Source organism: Penaeus chinensis, chromosome 8 (genome assembly GCF_019202785.1).
Source record: "Penaeus chinensis breed Huanghai No. 1 chromosome 8, ASM1920278v2, whole genome shotgun sequence".
Classification (NCBI taxonomy): Eukaryota; Metazoa; Arthropoda; class Malacostraca; order Decapoda; family Penaeidae; genus Penaeus; species Penaeus chinensis.
The window spans coordinates 18,065,851-18,082,465 of NC_061826.1; the positions used below are offsets into that span (position 1 = coordinate 18,065,851).

A 16,615-nucleotide genomic window follows, 5' to 3' on the forward strand; every position below is an offset into this window, starting at 1 on the left:
ACCTGCATGGCATGGTACCTTGACAACTACATTACTGTTGGTTTAACCCGTTGGTGGCTCGGAACCGCCCCTGCCCCTCGGGCAAACACTTTACGTTGCGGCCACAATTTTTTATAACTGACAGCATGTCGGGCCGTCGGGATGTCATTTGCATTACGGGTTTAAAGAGAGATCCGTAAGATGCTGCAGAATATCGCGGCTGCATCTCGTGTCCCTGAGCAGCGGGTGGAGCAGTTGGGCGGAGGCCATGTTGCTCGCGGCCGCTACCACCCGCCCCCGTGCTGCGGCTATCGCGCCCCGGATCGGACGGCCAAGGTGTCCACTGCTCCGACGGACGCAAGTAGTCGCACGCCCTGTTAAGACTGTACATGGGCACGGTGTGAGAGATATAATCATAAGATGGCAGGAGCTGCGATACATGGTGTCCCAAACACTACGACAAATATAGGCCAAAGTACCTTCCAAAATGACCACGATAAGTATCAGGATCGTGTGCGATATTCGTAAGTGAAACATAGAAACGGATGAACTCGGTAAGGACATGTCGTCAACTTTATCACGTTATTCCGACTATATAAAAGAATAAATCTGAATGTATAGAGTTTGAAAAGGAACGGGTTTTATATGGTAATAATACATGTGTAGACCATGACTTGCTGTAATTAACATCTGATAAAAATAAATCTAGTTTCTTAATAAACTACTATATTTAGCTTGTGTTATATATTTGACTTGTTCAATCTTATAAACTGCAATTTGCAAAACGACCCGGAGTTGAAAGGGTCAAGGAAGAGGAGTCGAAATTCTCCACGGTCCTCTCCCGTCCGAGTCCCGCAGTGTTGCAAACTAAGCACCGTGCAAAGACTTCCTATTTCTTCTGAGGCGGAGAAGCGAAAGTTCATGAGCCGTTACCTTGATGAAATTGCAATGTTTATGTAACGTTTTATAATATCGCATAGGAAGTAAGACCAGATAATCACGTGGCTTTTACTAACTCTAAATGAATGGGCAACGATAGTAGTAAGGCTTCGAGTTCGTGAATCATAAACAATCATTCTCGCTGGACGTAGTTACTGACAAGAAAACGATTATATAACTTTCTGTGTTTAGAACGTTAAGAAGCAAATAATTACTGAGTATCCGCTTCGAGATCACAGGAACATAAACAAAAGAATCAGACAAGTAGCTGGAAAGATCATCTCTTTATCTTGACATTCGAACTTCGTAGGACCTAAAAATAGTGAGAAAAAAAAATCCCTTTGAAAAAAAATGTCACATAGAAACTGCGAGATTTCCCTGAGATATAACATTATCAAAGGGCCATCAGGACGCTCACCACGAAGCGGAGGAACGTGTGGCGAAGGCTCCTGACGGCGAGGGAGATGGATGGCGCTGGGAGAGTGGAGGGGAAAGGGAGGAAGTATGGGAAGTTGTTTCAGAGAGGAAAAATGTATCTGTGTGTGTGTGTGTGTGTGTGTGTGTGTGTGTGTGTGTGTGTGTGTGTGTGTGTGTGTGTGTGTGTGTGTGTGTGTGTGTGTGTGTGGGTGTGGGTGTGCGTGTACTCCTTGTCTTGAATTGAGACAAGGAGTAATGGTGCTAGATGAAACATACCTAACAATACAATTGAACAAACAAATAAACACATACAAAAAAATCCCAATTCGCAAAAAGGGGCCTTTTTTCTCGAAGCATGACCTGGCCGACGGGATCGCATCGATAGCAACTCTGGCACAAGAATAGGTAAGATAGAAGCTCAACATGACCTATCAGGAGGATCTCGTGCACGCCTGTGAGTAACACGGAGGAACACGGCGCTGCCTCGTGCTTCTGCTCTGCCGGACGGGCGACACGGGCCACAATCCGGAACCCGCGTAAAGGGAAAAACACCGTGCCTCATATTCACCTTTGTATTCACTGTATATAGTTATGTACTGCAGTTCGGGACACGCCGTCCTGGCTTGGCCTTGGCGAGTTGTTCAAGAGAAGAATGACAAGCCGAGCGTTCTACACTGATCGGCACGTACTCTTTCGGCCTCTCAATGATGCGCTGCGAGGTGTGTGCAATTCCCAAATGTGCTTTGGACAGGAATTCCTTGATAATTGTCTTGTTATTCGAATATCTTCACATAATTTCTTATATATATGGCAAAAAGATAATTAATGCTATACATTGTGTGAATTCTTTTCAGTGAAACTGAAGGTCACCATAACGTGAAGTGTAGGACTGGACAAGAGTCGACAGCCGCGGGGCTCTGCCAGGCTGGGACTGGTCGCACAATAGATAGATGTTATCAGTAAAACCACATGGCTGACCCCTGACTCCATAGGATGCTTGCGGCCACAGAGTGCTGGGCCAAATGGCTAACGTGCTCCAAACAAGAGAACAGCAGGAGATCAGAAACCAGTAAGGTTAAGGAAAACTGGCAACACGTCAGCTACGAAGGGAACTTTGGAACTGGGATCTCTGACACTGAAAAAATGCTTAATTTAGGAATCTTCATTTTCTGTTGGATTCCATACGTTTTAGTACGGCGTCGATTCAGAAATACAGTCCCCGTCGCCATAAAAACACGCAAAACCTTTACAAAATCCCAATGATGTAAAGAGGAGAAGCAGTAGCGAGCAGCAGGAATTTGGGGGTCAGAGGTCACGGCTGGACGAAAGCAAACGGGTGGAGGGAATAAGTAGGAATAATGGTGTACGAAGAGAGTGGCGAGGACGGGACTCAACAGCCTATAATTACGACGTGACTATCAGGACTCCATCAGACGGCTTTCTCTTGGCTTGTGGTGGACAGCAGCGAAAACATGCGGGAAGACAGGCCATTCCGCGGCCGAGAGAAAGACGGAGAGGCGTGGGAGTGGCGGGCATGATCGAGCACAAGAAGCATCACGCGTTCGGCTTTTTGCAACGAATGAATGAGCTCTGTTCTCGGTGTCTGAGATTTAGAAAAAAGGTGACATGTATATATTTTAAGTATGTGTACGGGTATAAGTGAAGTAACGTAGTATACATGAGAAAGGGGACAAGGGTTCGCATAGCGTGAAGTACATGAGGACACTCGAAGCAAAATATAGAATGGATACTCACTCGTTGGGATTGCTGTTGTTGTACTTTGCTGCTAGTGATCTGATGAGGTCAGAGCAGTTTCTGTTCATGAGAGACTCCATGGGCTTGATGGCACCGGGGCCGCCGGGGAGGGCACCTACGCCCCCGAGCGCTGCCGGACTGAATCGGTCGTAAGCGGCGGGTATGGCGGAGGGCGGCGTGAACGCGGGGTTGGGGGGCGTGCCGGGGAAGGACGGCGTGCGGGTGCGGTGGGACGCGGGCGACTTGGGAGACACGGAAGGGCTGGGCGTAGCGTGAGCAGCTGTGGGAGCGTCGCTGCCAGGATCGGGCGACAGCCTCTCAGATTTGACGTCGTTAGTGGACTCTGAGGGCATTTTATCATCAGCGCGGATGCCGTTGGGCACCTCGCGCCGGACCTTCTTGCGGCCCTTGACGCCGTAAGCTGCGGCAGCCGCGGCGTTGGCAGCAGCGATAGCAGCGTGTTCTTTGTCTTTGGTGAGCGGCGTGTTGTTGTTGTTGAGCGCCAGGTCCTGGACGCCCTCGCTCTCCGCTTGGTTACCTGGAAGGAGAACAAGGAAGGTGAATTTTTCATATATCTTAACAGAAAGAAACACACACACTTACATACATGCTCTCTCTCTCTCTCTCTCTCTCTCTCTCTCTCTCTCTCTCTCTCTCTCTCACACACACACACACACACACACACACACACACACACACACACACACACACACACACACACATAGATTGATAGATACACACAAACACACATATGCATATATATATATGTGTGAATGTGTATATATATACATATATGTATGTATATATATATATATATATATATATATATATATTCATATACATATACATATATATATTATATACCTATTTTATATTTATATATTTATATATATATATATATATATATATATATATGTATGTATATATGGAGACTATTCATCTAGAGCTTAACTGCGAATGACACAACAAAGGGAATAACGACAAGTCGATCGACTGCCATGGATAAAGGGCTTCCGGCACGCGTCTATCTCAAAGGAAGCTCAGCGCGTCACAGCCTCTGTCTTCTCGCTGTTTCGTGCCCTTCACCTCACGCCCGGACGAGTCGAGAATATAATAAAGAAATGAGATAAAAAGCGCGCGAGGGTGAAGGGAGCGGGGAGTGCAGCTGGTGGCCTGACCTCTGCCATGTACTGACATGTCCTCGCCGCGGGGACAGACATTAGCCAGGACGGGTGCGGGGCATAACCCGCCCTGGGCCTCATGGTGGGGATCTCGTGCAAGCTCAGGGGACGGGCTGCCGGGCTGGGGGTTCAAAGGTGCAATTTGGTGCAAAGGGGCGAGTGTCGGGGTGGCGTGCGCTGCCTGGAGGGGGAGGCTGCCTGCCGGAGTCAGGAGAGGATATTAAATTGTTCAGTAGCAACTACCATCACAACTCACACGCTCGTCCCTCCCCATGTGATCTTGATGACGTACTACATCTTGGGTGGCATCAGACAGCCCTAATCTCCGCCTCGACCTGCCTGAGGGGTCTCCGCCCCCGCCCCCTGGCCCCCACAGCCCCATGTACCCTTGACCCCATCCTCGCCCGCTGACCCGCCACCGCCCTGACCACTTTTTGTGCCACGACTGCCCGCCTCTGTCACCCGAGGCCCAACTTTAGCGCAAAAAAACTATTTCTATATATATCATATGCAAGTTATAATATGAAATAAATTATAACTAAGACTATACCTGATAATGATAAAAATTACAAGATATAAAGTGAATCTGAAAGGTTATATCACAAACGTTGGAAACTCTTTGACGTCAGAAAGCAGAGACCAATCACCATTCAGAGCCGCCTCTGAAGGAAAGCATCTTGTTTCTCATTGGCTAAGCACACATTCTTGCAATATACTTTCAACGGAATCTATATTTCTTATTTATACCGGTGATCTATAATCCCTAACTGTTATTATCCTTCCATCTGCAATATTATATTAAGACAAACCATTAAATCAGTCAAATGATATGGAAAGTGAAACCGGAATGCTAAACAATATACCGTGCACCTGGCAGCGTGGTGGCAGTGATGAAGCTCGAGATCAAAACGTGAAATGTTCACTTCGAGTCCTGACGCCGCGGAAGCGAGATCCCGCTCCACACTCTCCCTCTCCTTGGCTTGAGGTGAATGGTTTCATAGCACCACAAGTTGATAATTCCCTCTAAGTTATTTTCTGACTTCCATCAGTCCGTCTTTTTCTTACATATATCCTTATCAATTTAATGTCAATAAAGTTATCCCCAACGTGTCTGGTGCGTGGCTGAAGCGAAATTCGCACACGAGCTTCATCCTCGATCCCGAACGCCTAATTATACCGTCAGAATTATAGTTGTTATCGAGCTGTATCGGAATGCACGTGGGCGTGGTTGCTGCAGGCGGCACCTGTGGGCGTGGGTGGGCCAGGTCACTGCCGCCCTCTAACCTGACGAAGGGCCGGGGGTCGCTGTGCGGGCGAGGGTCTCTAATTGCATAAATGCTTCGTCCGTCACTACAGTCTTTGGCTGGGAAGGTGCATCTCGCATGTAGGGTCGCTAATGCATTAGCTTCATGCGAACATATCCTGAAGAGAAAGATGTCAACCCTTCTGTTTATCACATCATATGATGTACTATATGTGTGTGTGTGTGTGTGTGTGTGTGTGTGTGTGTGTGTGTGTGTGTGTGTGTGTGTGTGTGTGTGTGTGTGTGTGTGTGCGTGTGTGTGTGCGTGTGTGTGTGTGTGTGTGTGTTATATATATCATGTATTATATGTATATATATATATATTATATACGTTATATATATACATATTTATATACATATACATATATACATATACAGACACATCTGTATGTGTGTGTGTGTGTGTGTGTGTGTGTGTGTGTGTGTGTGTGTGTGTGTGTGTGTGTGTGTGTGTGTGTGTACATATATATGTATATGTACATGTATATGTATCTCCATATCTGTTTATATATAAATTTATCTATCTATCCATCTATCTATATGTATATTGATATATCTTTCTCTCTACACACACACACACACACGGAATATATATATATGTGTGTGTGTGTGTGTGTGTGTGTGTGTGTGTGTGTGTGTGTGTGTGTGTGTGTGTGTGTGTGTGTTTTGTGTGTGTGTGTGTGTGTGTGTGTGTGTGTGTGTGTGTGTGTGTGTGTGTGTGTGTGTGTGTGTGTGTGTGTGTTTTGTGTGTGTGTGTGTGTGTGTGTGTGTGTGTGTGTGTGTGTGTGTGTGTGTGTGTGTGTGTGTGTGTGTGTGTGTGTGTGTGCATTCATCCTGGATATTTGCAGAAGAGTTAGCACTCTTGATAATTTACGGAACTTAGTATGCCAAACACGTCAATGTCTTGGCCAGCGGTAAATGCTTCTAGCGTGTTTTAATACATTTGCATGAGTGTCTTCTCTGCTTGATGAGCGCCGCCGCAGGTTGTTGTTGTAGCGTGTCGCGCTGGGGTCATGTGGCCGCCGGTGGTGGGGTGGCCTGCGGGATGCTGTGACCTCTGGCCCGCGGCTCACGACTCTGGTCCCGCTACAGATGCCACAGACGATGCCCGCGGCGTCCCTCGCAGCGACCGCCGGGTGGGCACAGGGGCACGCCGGCCATCCCCCTCCCTCCTCTCGCTTCCCCTACCATGGTTTTGCCCCCGGCTACCGCAAGGGGCATGGGGTCACCACAAGCTCGCAGGCGACGTGTGGCAGGACCCCGGCACACGCGTCTGCGCTCTCAGGCCTCTGCTAACACGTCTACCTGCATCATTACATTACAGTCTTCTATTGCCGTACACTCGTGTTTATGCATGCTACATTTTAATGTTGTAACTTGCAGTAAAAATAAGAAAGAATCGAATTACTTGATCATGTTCATAGGGAATTTTATATCGTCTTTTACGCAACTTTACAGCATCATTCTTTCCCCGTGAAAAAAGAAGACCGTAAATTATCCCTCGTGAAAGCAAGTAAAGAATCCCATCTGCCTCTTTTCTTTAAAATGTCTCTCGCTGAAGTTTGCTTTCATGACACTTGGCCGACATATTCCCTCTATCTCGCAGGTGTTATTAGTTAGCTTGTCACGGCAGGCGACAGTAGCACCCCCGCTCCACTTTCCACAACAGTTGGTGGTTATCGTCCAGAGTTAGCAGAAAATTAGACAGGACGGTTATCACAACCAACTAAAAAGTAACGACCAAATTACAGTAACCATTACATCCACCGCACAGAATCCCTGTAGGCTGTAGGTGCTATAATAAAACAATTAGGCTGGGTTCACCCGCCGAGGCAATGTTGGCTCGGTGAAATTCTTTCGACGCGTGTCCCCGCGGCGTGCGTTCGTTGGCTTTGCTTAATAAAACGGTGAATGTAGCTGTACAAAGAAGTAATAAATGTGTAAATAAATACAGATAAATATAACTATATAAAAAATGATCTAAAATGAAAATATAAATATAAAAAAATAGAATATCAAGACTAGAAATATCTAGTCGCAGATCATAGCTATTACTGATTGATACTTGCTACCGTCCCCAAATCCCTAGAATGACCAACGTCCACCGCCTTTTTACCTCCACTCTCCGTGGGCCTCCGCGCTCTCTCCATCACAGCCTTTCAATTATCGGCATTAACCGCGTTACCGTAACTCGGCGACTGGCCACCGACTGTTTTTTTCTGTGAAAGACGTTATCAGATAAACCATGATAGATTAGATCAGGAAGCAATAATTATCAACATTTTTTTTCCCTTATCTGCCGATCTGCTCTAGCGTAATTATATATAAAAAACTTTCGGTGCTAAAATCGCCATTCGCCTCTCCAAAAGATCCTCCTGGAGGTGTAAGCGGGATCCTAGCCTTTGCGTCGTATGAGATACGAAGGCATGAGAGAACAAGAGGTGATTCAATTCTCCTCGCACCACGATTTCGCTCGCCTTTTGTTTTGGAATGCGAGCTGGTCGTGGCGTCTATGGCGCCCCCTCCTGCACACTACATGTTCACGCACCGCCTGTCACTTGCTCTCTCCTCGCTCAGCCTGTCTTAGAAATACTGCCTCGGCTGAAGATTTCATTTCTTATTGTTGGTATTATTTATTACTTGCGTTTTATCATAATTATATTTTTGTAATTATTTGTACGTTACTATTGCTATTGATCTTCATTATTATGCATAGTGATTTAGTTATTGTGCTATAGATTTCTTTTAATTTGCTTCTAAGTAGCAAAAATTAAATTAAATATGGTAGTGATAATAGACGTGATTCCGTCATGTAAAAACGATAACAAAAAACAACAACAACAATAATATAAGAAATTATATTAATTGAAAGACGGTACTAGTAATAGTAAGGACAAAGTAAAAAAAAAAAGAAAAAAAAAGCGAAATAATAATTAAGCCATAATGAAAAATAAATGAAAAATTATTGACAACACGTTATCGTCAAAATGTGTAGATATCCATGTAAAGAGGGGTAGAACCATGACGGCCGTCCTGTAGTTCGAATGGGACCTGCTCTATATACCTGGGGTCGGCCCCTGGGGGAGGTCACGCAGCCACGCCTTGCTCCTGCTGGGGCCGGTGAGAAGACGTCAAGGATTTACGTGTTGGCCCAAGATGTATGCTTGTGTGTGTGTGTGTGTGTGTGTGTGTGTGTGTGTGTGTGTGTGTGTGTGTGTGTGTGTGTGTGTGTGTGTGTGTGTAATAATGCGCAGTGGCTCTGATGCATGTGTGTTTGTATGTCATGGACTGAGAGTAATGTTTGTACAGGCTTGTGTACTTGCCCCTGGAGTGTATGCATGCTTGTGGTAAATATGTAAATGCGGTCTCTCTTTTTTCGGGCGTGTATGTGGGTTCCTGTGTGTGTCTAGCCCTACGTCTCTCTCATTTCACGTTGCGCCGTTTTGAGTGTACAAGAGCGTGGCCCCTTTTATGTACGTATGTTTCCGTGTTAGTCTGAAGAGTTTAACAGCTCTGATGGTGAAGTCAATGTGGAGTGTTAAATCCTGATTATTCCTTATTATTTACCATCATTCTACTGATTTTTCTCTATTTTTTTCTTTCACCTATTGTTTATTAGGTGTCTGGACTAACTTAAGATCAAGAAATATCGAACTGGCAAATCTAGGGGCATGTCAGGGAAAGGATATTATTGGCATTTTGCGTGCGATCTGGCCCTTACAGGCTACACCCTGAGAATTTAAGTGTGTAGGTGTTAATGCGAGAACCTGCGCTAAATACATACTCTGTTTTGACCATTTCTGGATTTAAACCACCACGAAAATGCGCAAGATTTCTCCTTCTGCCAGAGGCTTTTGAGGCGGTCTTCCTCTGGCTGTCAATGATGATAATGATCAAGTAAATGTTATTAAGGCTCAGTTTTCTTTCACACATTTTAATTATAGCCATTCTGGGTGCAATCAGTTGCTCCTAAGCAATAAAGCGTTGATATAATTCGAGCTTGTCATGGAATAGGTAGAGAGTTTCCAGAAATTTCAAAGATACATGAACTCGTGAAGTCGGCTTGTAATTTACTCTAATTGTGGGTAATGGTCAGTGTGAACAACGCCATGACTGTGGTGAGCACGTTCGGAGTCACGTACAAGTTAAATAACGTCGACTTTTGTTGTGTTAAAACGGCATAGACTGTAAACCAACTATTTTAAAATCTGTTTACTTCACTAGCCTAGTTTATATGATGGTTGAAATCTGTCAGCATTAACCATCGGAGACATTATAAGAGTCAAGATATATTTATAGCTTTCCTGAAATGTAACATTCATTTATCCAGATGCCCTAAAACAACGGTAGAATATCCGCAGAGAAAACTAAATGGAAATCTGAAGTGAGGTACCTGGAACATTCCAATGATGGGTAATCTAAAGAAGAAGGAAGAAAAACGTTAACAAAGGAGACTAGAACGACCCCTGGCGAGATTATGTACAAACAACCGTAGGCTTCCTCTTGTGTTTGCCAAAATGAAAATTAACCACTAAATCCCAAGAGCCTTCCTCTGGCACGGGAAACTAACATCGGATTTTTCTCGGTGCGCGATGATGTTTACTCAGGGCTCATTTAAATGTTGAGATATCCATTTATGTTCCTTAAAGTGTTTCACGGAGCTGCAAGATTAGAATCGGACGCGGGTGTGGGTATCCAGACATCTTATGCATGAGAGCGCAACGAGGCAGTTTAAGGCGTGCAGCAGTTTGCCACAGTAAAACCAAGTGTTTGCATTGTTTAAGATCGTTTTCTTAATCACAGTGTACTGTTTGCTGTGTCAAGATGAGCCTTGTTCCATTTCAATAATTCATTTAAATAGCCTTTCATTTGTGATGCCAACTAAGCTAGCCGACATTTTGATAAACATTTGCTTCATTGTTATACGCATCAGGTGTGCAAAGAGAGACGCTCCGAAAAGCATGCCCGAGGCTCTGCATATACGGCTCTGATTTTATTAGCTCAGAGTAATTGAGACAACAACGTCCCTATTAAAACCAAACGAACTTTCCAGTAACGAACTCCACAAAAATACACCCTCGAGTGAGGCTTGGCTACTGAGTGCACACCAAGAATTCCTCTGGAGATGATGGTACTTCTTATGCGTGTCGTTTAGCCGCGTGTCGTATCAAGAGAAGAATCTGAAACTGTGAGCCAAATTAAGGCGTAAGTGTCATGGTGGCTGAATCTGTAATCCCACAGCTGTGATATTTTTCACCTGTGCTTTTCATACGGCCAGTTCTATTACCTCCGAAATCATATTCCGCCGTCCAAGGAACATTAAACCGAAACGAACATATGAAAACCTTTCGTTAAACAAGGACAGAGCGTGCCTTTTGGAGGTTCAATGCGATGAGAAATGCAAGGGACCGACCTTTTGACGACCTCTATAGATGCTTGGATGGACTCTATAGACAACGGGAGCCGCTTGTCAACGACCTGGTCCTCAAAGGATCTAATTCTCTATTCAAACAACATAACCTGGCGAACAGGTTGGCCTCCTAAGACTGAATTGACAGGGAGAGTTTATACGGTTATGCGTATATAAAAAAAAAGGGTTGAATTTCATCTTTATATATAAGATAATAAGGAGCAGTTTCTTTTTCATATTCTTTCTTTTCTAACTGTTATGTTAGCATTGCCTATCAATATATTACGATTGTATAGGCGTGTGTGTCATAAGTCAACTCAAAAATAATTATTAAGTGCAAGGTTAAGACATAGGCTCTGGATATGATTTAAAACAAGTGAATAAGTATCTGTAATAAAATGAATGAAATGCAGGCGAAATTTGAAAATATGTGTAATATTTGGTCTCAAAGTGACCTCTATAATGTGTTTAATGTAACTTCTACCAATGGATAAGTTCATGCTGCAATAACCGTAAGACGTGATAGGATGCGAGTTTGTTGAAGTACCTATGGTTATCTTTTGAAGTAATTGTTTGTTTCTATATAATACGAAACGTGTAAATCTCCATCAGAGCAGATAGCAGATCTACTAATGGAAAACAAATAATTACATTCATAATTGTCTGTGGGGTCTAATTCAATTAATATCTACATAAATGAAGCTGACTCTAGTACTAAGAAAGACAGTGGGTAACCGTTTGTCAGTGTCAGAATGGTGGACGGTAGCATGTGGCTCACAGGTATTAATGAGTGGGAGATCCACGTCGATGGCTGAAACCATATTTAGGCGATCATGTGAGACTCGCAGTCGATCAATTCAGATTAATTCAGTGGTCATCTCTCCCTCTCTGAATAGCTGATCTGTAGATCTATCATATTTATCCAGAAAAGTTAGCCATGCTGGTCTCGCGCTGTCGTCTGAGTGCTGGAAGTAACACTTGTTTGTTTAATAACCTTAGACTGGGAGTAAAGCGTAAGAGACATTACGTTACGCTTCGAGCATTTAAAGTGACGACCACAGATGGAAAAACTTGGTACGAAAAGAGATTAATGTTGACGTATATTTCTAAGCATACGCTTGAAGTTTCCTAAGATTCGCGAAATGAAAATGATTCATCCCAACATTCAAGATTTTCTTTGAAACAGGCTACACGAATTAAAACAAAAAACAATGAACACAATGAACACAACAGAAAAACTCATAGAACCTTCAGTATCACGGTATCCGATTATTAACCAGAGAAAGACGCTTGTGGAAATGATTTTGGGGATAAAATTTCTAGTCCCCGGCTTTTACCTCCTGAGTCTATCATTTTCTGACGTTCATATAACTTTAGTTTTTTGTTTTTTGTTTTTTTCATTCGGTGAAATATACTTGGATAAGCAGGCCGACTGAGTCTAAGTAATTAGAAGAACTCAGAATAGACAGCCGGAATCAGAGAGGGGACACTTGTACAGAGGAGACTAGCCCTAATACCACTTAACTGTGAGAGGACTGACCGTCGTTTGGAAAGGTTTGATAAGAACTAAATAGAGAAAGAGATTGAGATTGAAGACCAATCAGGAGCTTAGGATTAGATGTTCAACTACGTGCCCCGAATTTTCCCCTATGCACCGATTTCTGTCCGTTTCGTTGGTGATTTCAATGCTAAGAGAAGTACCAATCCAACATATTTCGCTTCGTGGATGATATGGATATTAACTTTAGTCACACCAATGCATACAAGTATCAGTAATAATAAACGTTATGATAAAGAGAATTGGAATAATTACTGTTAATAACTGCAGCACCAAAAGTCAGAAATAAATTATCCAGGAAAGGAGTTATTGTATGGTTCATGCTTAAGTTTCATAAACACTTTGACAAGCATACGTGTGCCTTTATTCATACTTGATTACAGTGAGGACTTATGACCACCGCCTTGAAACATAGCAGTCAATATAAGATAAATAATAATAATAATACAAATGTGAATATTTCAAGTGAATGTCAGATAAATTCAGTATTTCGGGAATATCTAATATTTCGAGAATATGTTTGTGGAATGTTCTATGCAGACTGTTCCTCGGAATAAAATGCGTTTCACTTGTATCTTCGAGCAACATGTTTGGTTTTACAAAAAGTAGATCAAAGGCACATAGGCTATAAACAACACAATGTAGCACGCAGGGATGTAAAAGTAAGATATACGATACTGCAAAATGAGAACATAAACCGATATAAAATTGATATCAAGTGCCCTCTCTGAACCCACATTGTATTCAAGAGTGACCCAGACTACACCCTCACTGCTGCTTCCAACCAAATATACGATATCTAGGATCGCCCTTTTGTCCTGGCCGGGACATACTTAAAGCGGCATTATTCTATTTGTTAAACTTCTTTTTGGATCCCCTCTTCTTCCTGACTCACAGTGCGCCAGGAAAGGAATTATTCTCACTTAAGAGAGAGAAGAAACATACAAATACATATATATTTTTTTTGAAAAGCGTTTTGTGAGACTCAGGTCGTCAACCCACGTGAACATTAAGTTTCACTCAACACAGCAATTCGTTGAGTTTTCCACTATTAGTATTTGCTCCGTCCAGCCTATGGGACTTAATCCGGTAATAATTTCACATTTATCACCATATTGGAGTGATCAGTCTATTCCTAAGTTACGCTTCGCTGAAAGTATTGGGGGCGTGGACATTATAAGTAATCCCATAGCCCCCATAGCCTCTGATTTAGAGTCTGATCCTACTAGAGCGCGCATTGAAGGGATCAGCTGTTAGTGCTCGTTCCACTGACGAAACGGTCAAGGAGATTTATTGAAGGCTGTTTGTTTAGCAGGTTAATCCTCAGAGAGATCTCTTTAACACAGTTCTTCTCATATTCTTTGGCTGAGTTCGTCAGCCAAAACGATGGATATTGGAACTTTCAGAATGTTAAGAAACATATATTTCTGTGGATACTACCGATTTCTCGTTTATTTTTGTTTTGTTAAAAAATGCCATCACTCATAAACGACTGACCCCATATTTTCTCTCTACTGAATTAAAGAAATCTCCACGTAGAATGATGGAATTCCAAGAGATGAAATGGCCATTCCCTCCAGACAGCCTTTCACGCCCTCGTAAGAAAGCCTTCGATTTATGACACGGACGGAATGAATGTAACTTAATTTATGACTTGATAAATAAGGAATATCTTCTTAAAAGTGACCTCTGGCCGGTGTCGCCTTCAGGTTAGCCCGCAGGTTATTTATTGGTATATTTCCTTTTGTTAAAATCTTGTTCAGTGAATGATCTTATTCACAGACGAACCCTTCGCGAGAGTCTAAGGAATATGTATAGCGTTTTTGGCCTTGTTATACTTTTTAAAAGAATTCTATAACCATAATAAAATGTCTGCTAAATATATAAGTGTATGCCATTTGCAATATTGCGATCACACACATTAAGATAAACACAAGTCTGACGTATGGCTGAATGCACTCCATATGAATATCTGTATTTTCATATTTGCCGTGGATGGTTTAGGAAACAGGTCCTGCGCCATCTCTCCATTCAAGCAGTAGTGATGTTCGTGTTCGTTATACTCCATTGTTGTGACAGCATTTTACAGCTGATGTTGTATTTCTTGAGCCTTGGACTATCGCCCCTATGTAATAACTACGGGAAGGGTTATTTTCCGTTTGGAAACGTTGTGAAATATCAATATTTGACGACTCGCATTGAATTCAGTAGCAGACACTATATACCATCTTTTACATTTCTTGTAATATATATTCTGCAGTTAGACCAACACTGTATTATCACTTTTCTTAAATTTGCGTTTTCGAAGTGGGCACTTGGATGTATCCGGGATTCGATAAGAAACAGAGGTTGCAAAGTTTTATTTTGTGCAGGTCGAGAGATCATAAGAGACCTCTTTATGACCAACAGGAAAATCCAGTGGCGGCCTGTGACGCGGCTGGCCCTCGCTATCAATCAACTCATCGACTATTTTGTTTTTGTTTTTCATTCATTTGTCGTTGCTCTCTGTTTGACCGCAGACACGTTGAGGCGAACAGGACGACATTTTGCATCTACGAGTGAGAGTAACTACTTCGTAGCATTAGTAGGAAACGGCTCTAGATTACCTGTTAGTAGAATAAGAAAAAGGTGGACTTACGGGAGTGGTACCAAGCCGACTTACTGGAATAGCACCACTTGGGCCAGACGACAGCGCCGGGGGTATCCAGATCCGTCATGGCTCGCATTCAGCCTTCTTGGGTCACAACTTTCCGACGTGAGAGGTCAGCCGAGGGTCAGATTAGGTCACTTCACGTTGACCAACACTTGACCAGCGAGATGTAACATGCAGCCAACGCCTCGCTTGGAAAGTATATTCAAGGTCAAAGGCCTTTATAAAACTGAGACGATAGTTAAACCGAGCTCGATGTCACCACACGAGCTTTGAGAACACTGATGTTTTTTCACCTCCACCACATTCTCGGAATCCATATATGATTACACTCCATTGGCATTTCGACAAATAATCTTGTTTAAGCACAACAAGAAGAAAAGTATAATCCACTGAGCACTGTGATGTAGGCTCCAGCAACTATAGCCACTGTGCGATCACTACCACTTTGAAGAACTCTGTGGGGCGAACGTTCCAGCGAGCAGTCGCGGAGGTCCAGTGAAGACGAGGGACGGAGAGTCGGTGTGAACGGTATGGCGGCTGGCGCGCAACTGTCTACTCCCGCTACAGGTGAGCGAGCGCAGGTACACTGGACGGCGGAGGGCAAAGGGGGAGGAGAAGGTGGCGGCGTGCGTTCGTTCGTGCGCGCGTAGGTCCGCGGCGGTGGAGTGTGTGCGGGGAAGCCAGAGGCAGTTTGGACGCCACAGGTGACGGTTGTCTGTTACCTACGCTCCCCAAATCGCGGTCCTGGTAGCGTTGCGGATTAGAAACGATCATGCGCGGCCAATTACTCATTGGATCTTACTTTATTAAGCTTATGATAAAATAGAAAGTAGGTCTATTTAGTTATTGAATAAAGCTTAGAATAAAAAAAATATATATATATAATTACATAAAAAACTTTCATTGTCTTTTTCCATATATTAGAACAAACTCATAAAACTGTATAAGCGCATCTTCTGTAATAGAAGAATTTGATATTTGTAGCTGATACCCTTTATATATTATTATTATATGTACTTTGTGTCATTTGTGTCATTACTTGCATTTTATTTTATTTAGTATTTTATACAATAAATCTATAAAACACATTTTCCCTATTGAATGTTAGTTTGCTACCCAACTAACTGGAGATTATATCAAACGCAAATTATATGGATTAAAGTAATAACGACCTTGTTTTTCCCCGGGAGTTCTTTCAGCATTAGCCATTATTCCTATGGACTAGTTCGAGATCGATTTTATTTCCACCCGTATTTCTGCCGAAAAAAACGAGCCACAGAGTTACCTCCTGGTACCTAGATAGATACCGAACGACGTTTTAACACGAATTAAATACTTCAACTTTTTTGAGTGACGCCTCGGGCCCGCACTCCTTTCCATACAGAACATCTTGGCTGCTGTATCTTGTGCCCCTATCTCG

At 43.2% G+C, this 16,615-nt stretch overlaps 1 protein-coding gene across 2 annotated transcripts in view; it reads right to left on the reverse strand.

Annotated features, from left to right (window-relative positions):
- The window catches only part of LOC125027983 (nascent polypeptide-associated complex subunit alpha, muscle-specific form-like), a 41,749-nt gene extending 25,998 nt beyond the window's left edge, over nucleotides 1–15,751 (reverse strand). Inside the window, exons 1-2 of one of the 2 annotated variants that reach the window (XM_047617212.1) lie at nucleotides 15,205–15,751; nucleotides 3,091–3,628 (exon numbers count right to left, since the gene is read on the reverse strand). In XM_047617212.1, the coding sequence (XP_047473168.1) occupies nucleotides 3,091–3,628; nucleotides 15,205–15,268 (602 nt within the window). In that variant the 5' untranslated portion in view covers nucleotides 15,269–15,751. Of the gene's footprint in view, nucleotides 1–3,090; nucleotides 3,629–15,180 lie in introns of both variants that reach the window. The other variant, XM_047617211.1, reaches the window with a different exon arrangement.
- Between the last annotated feature and the right edge of the window lie 864 nt (nucleotides 15,752–16,615).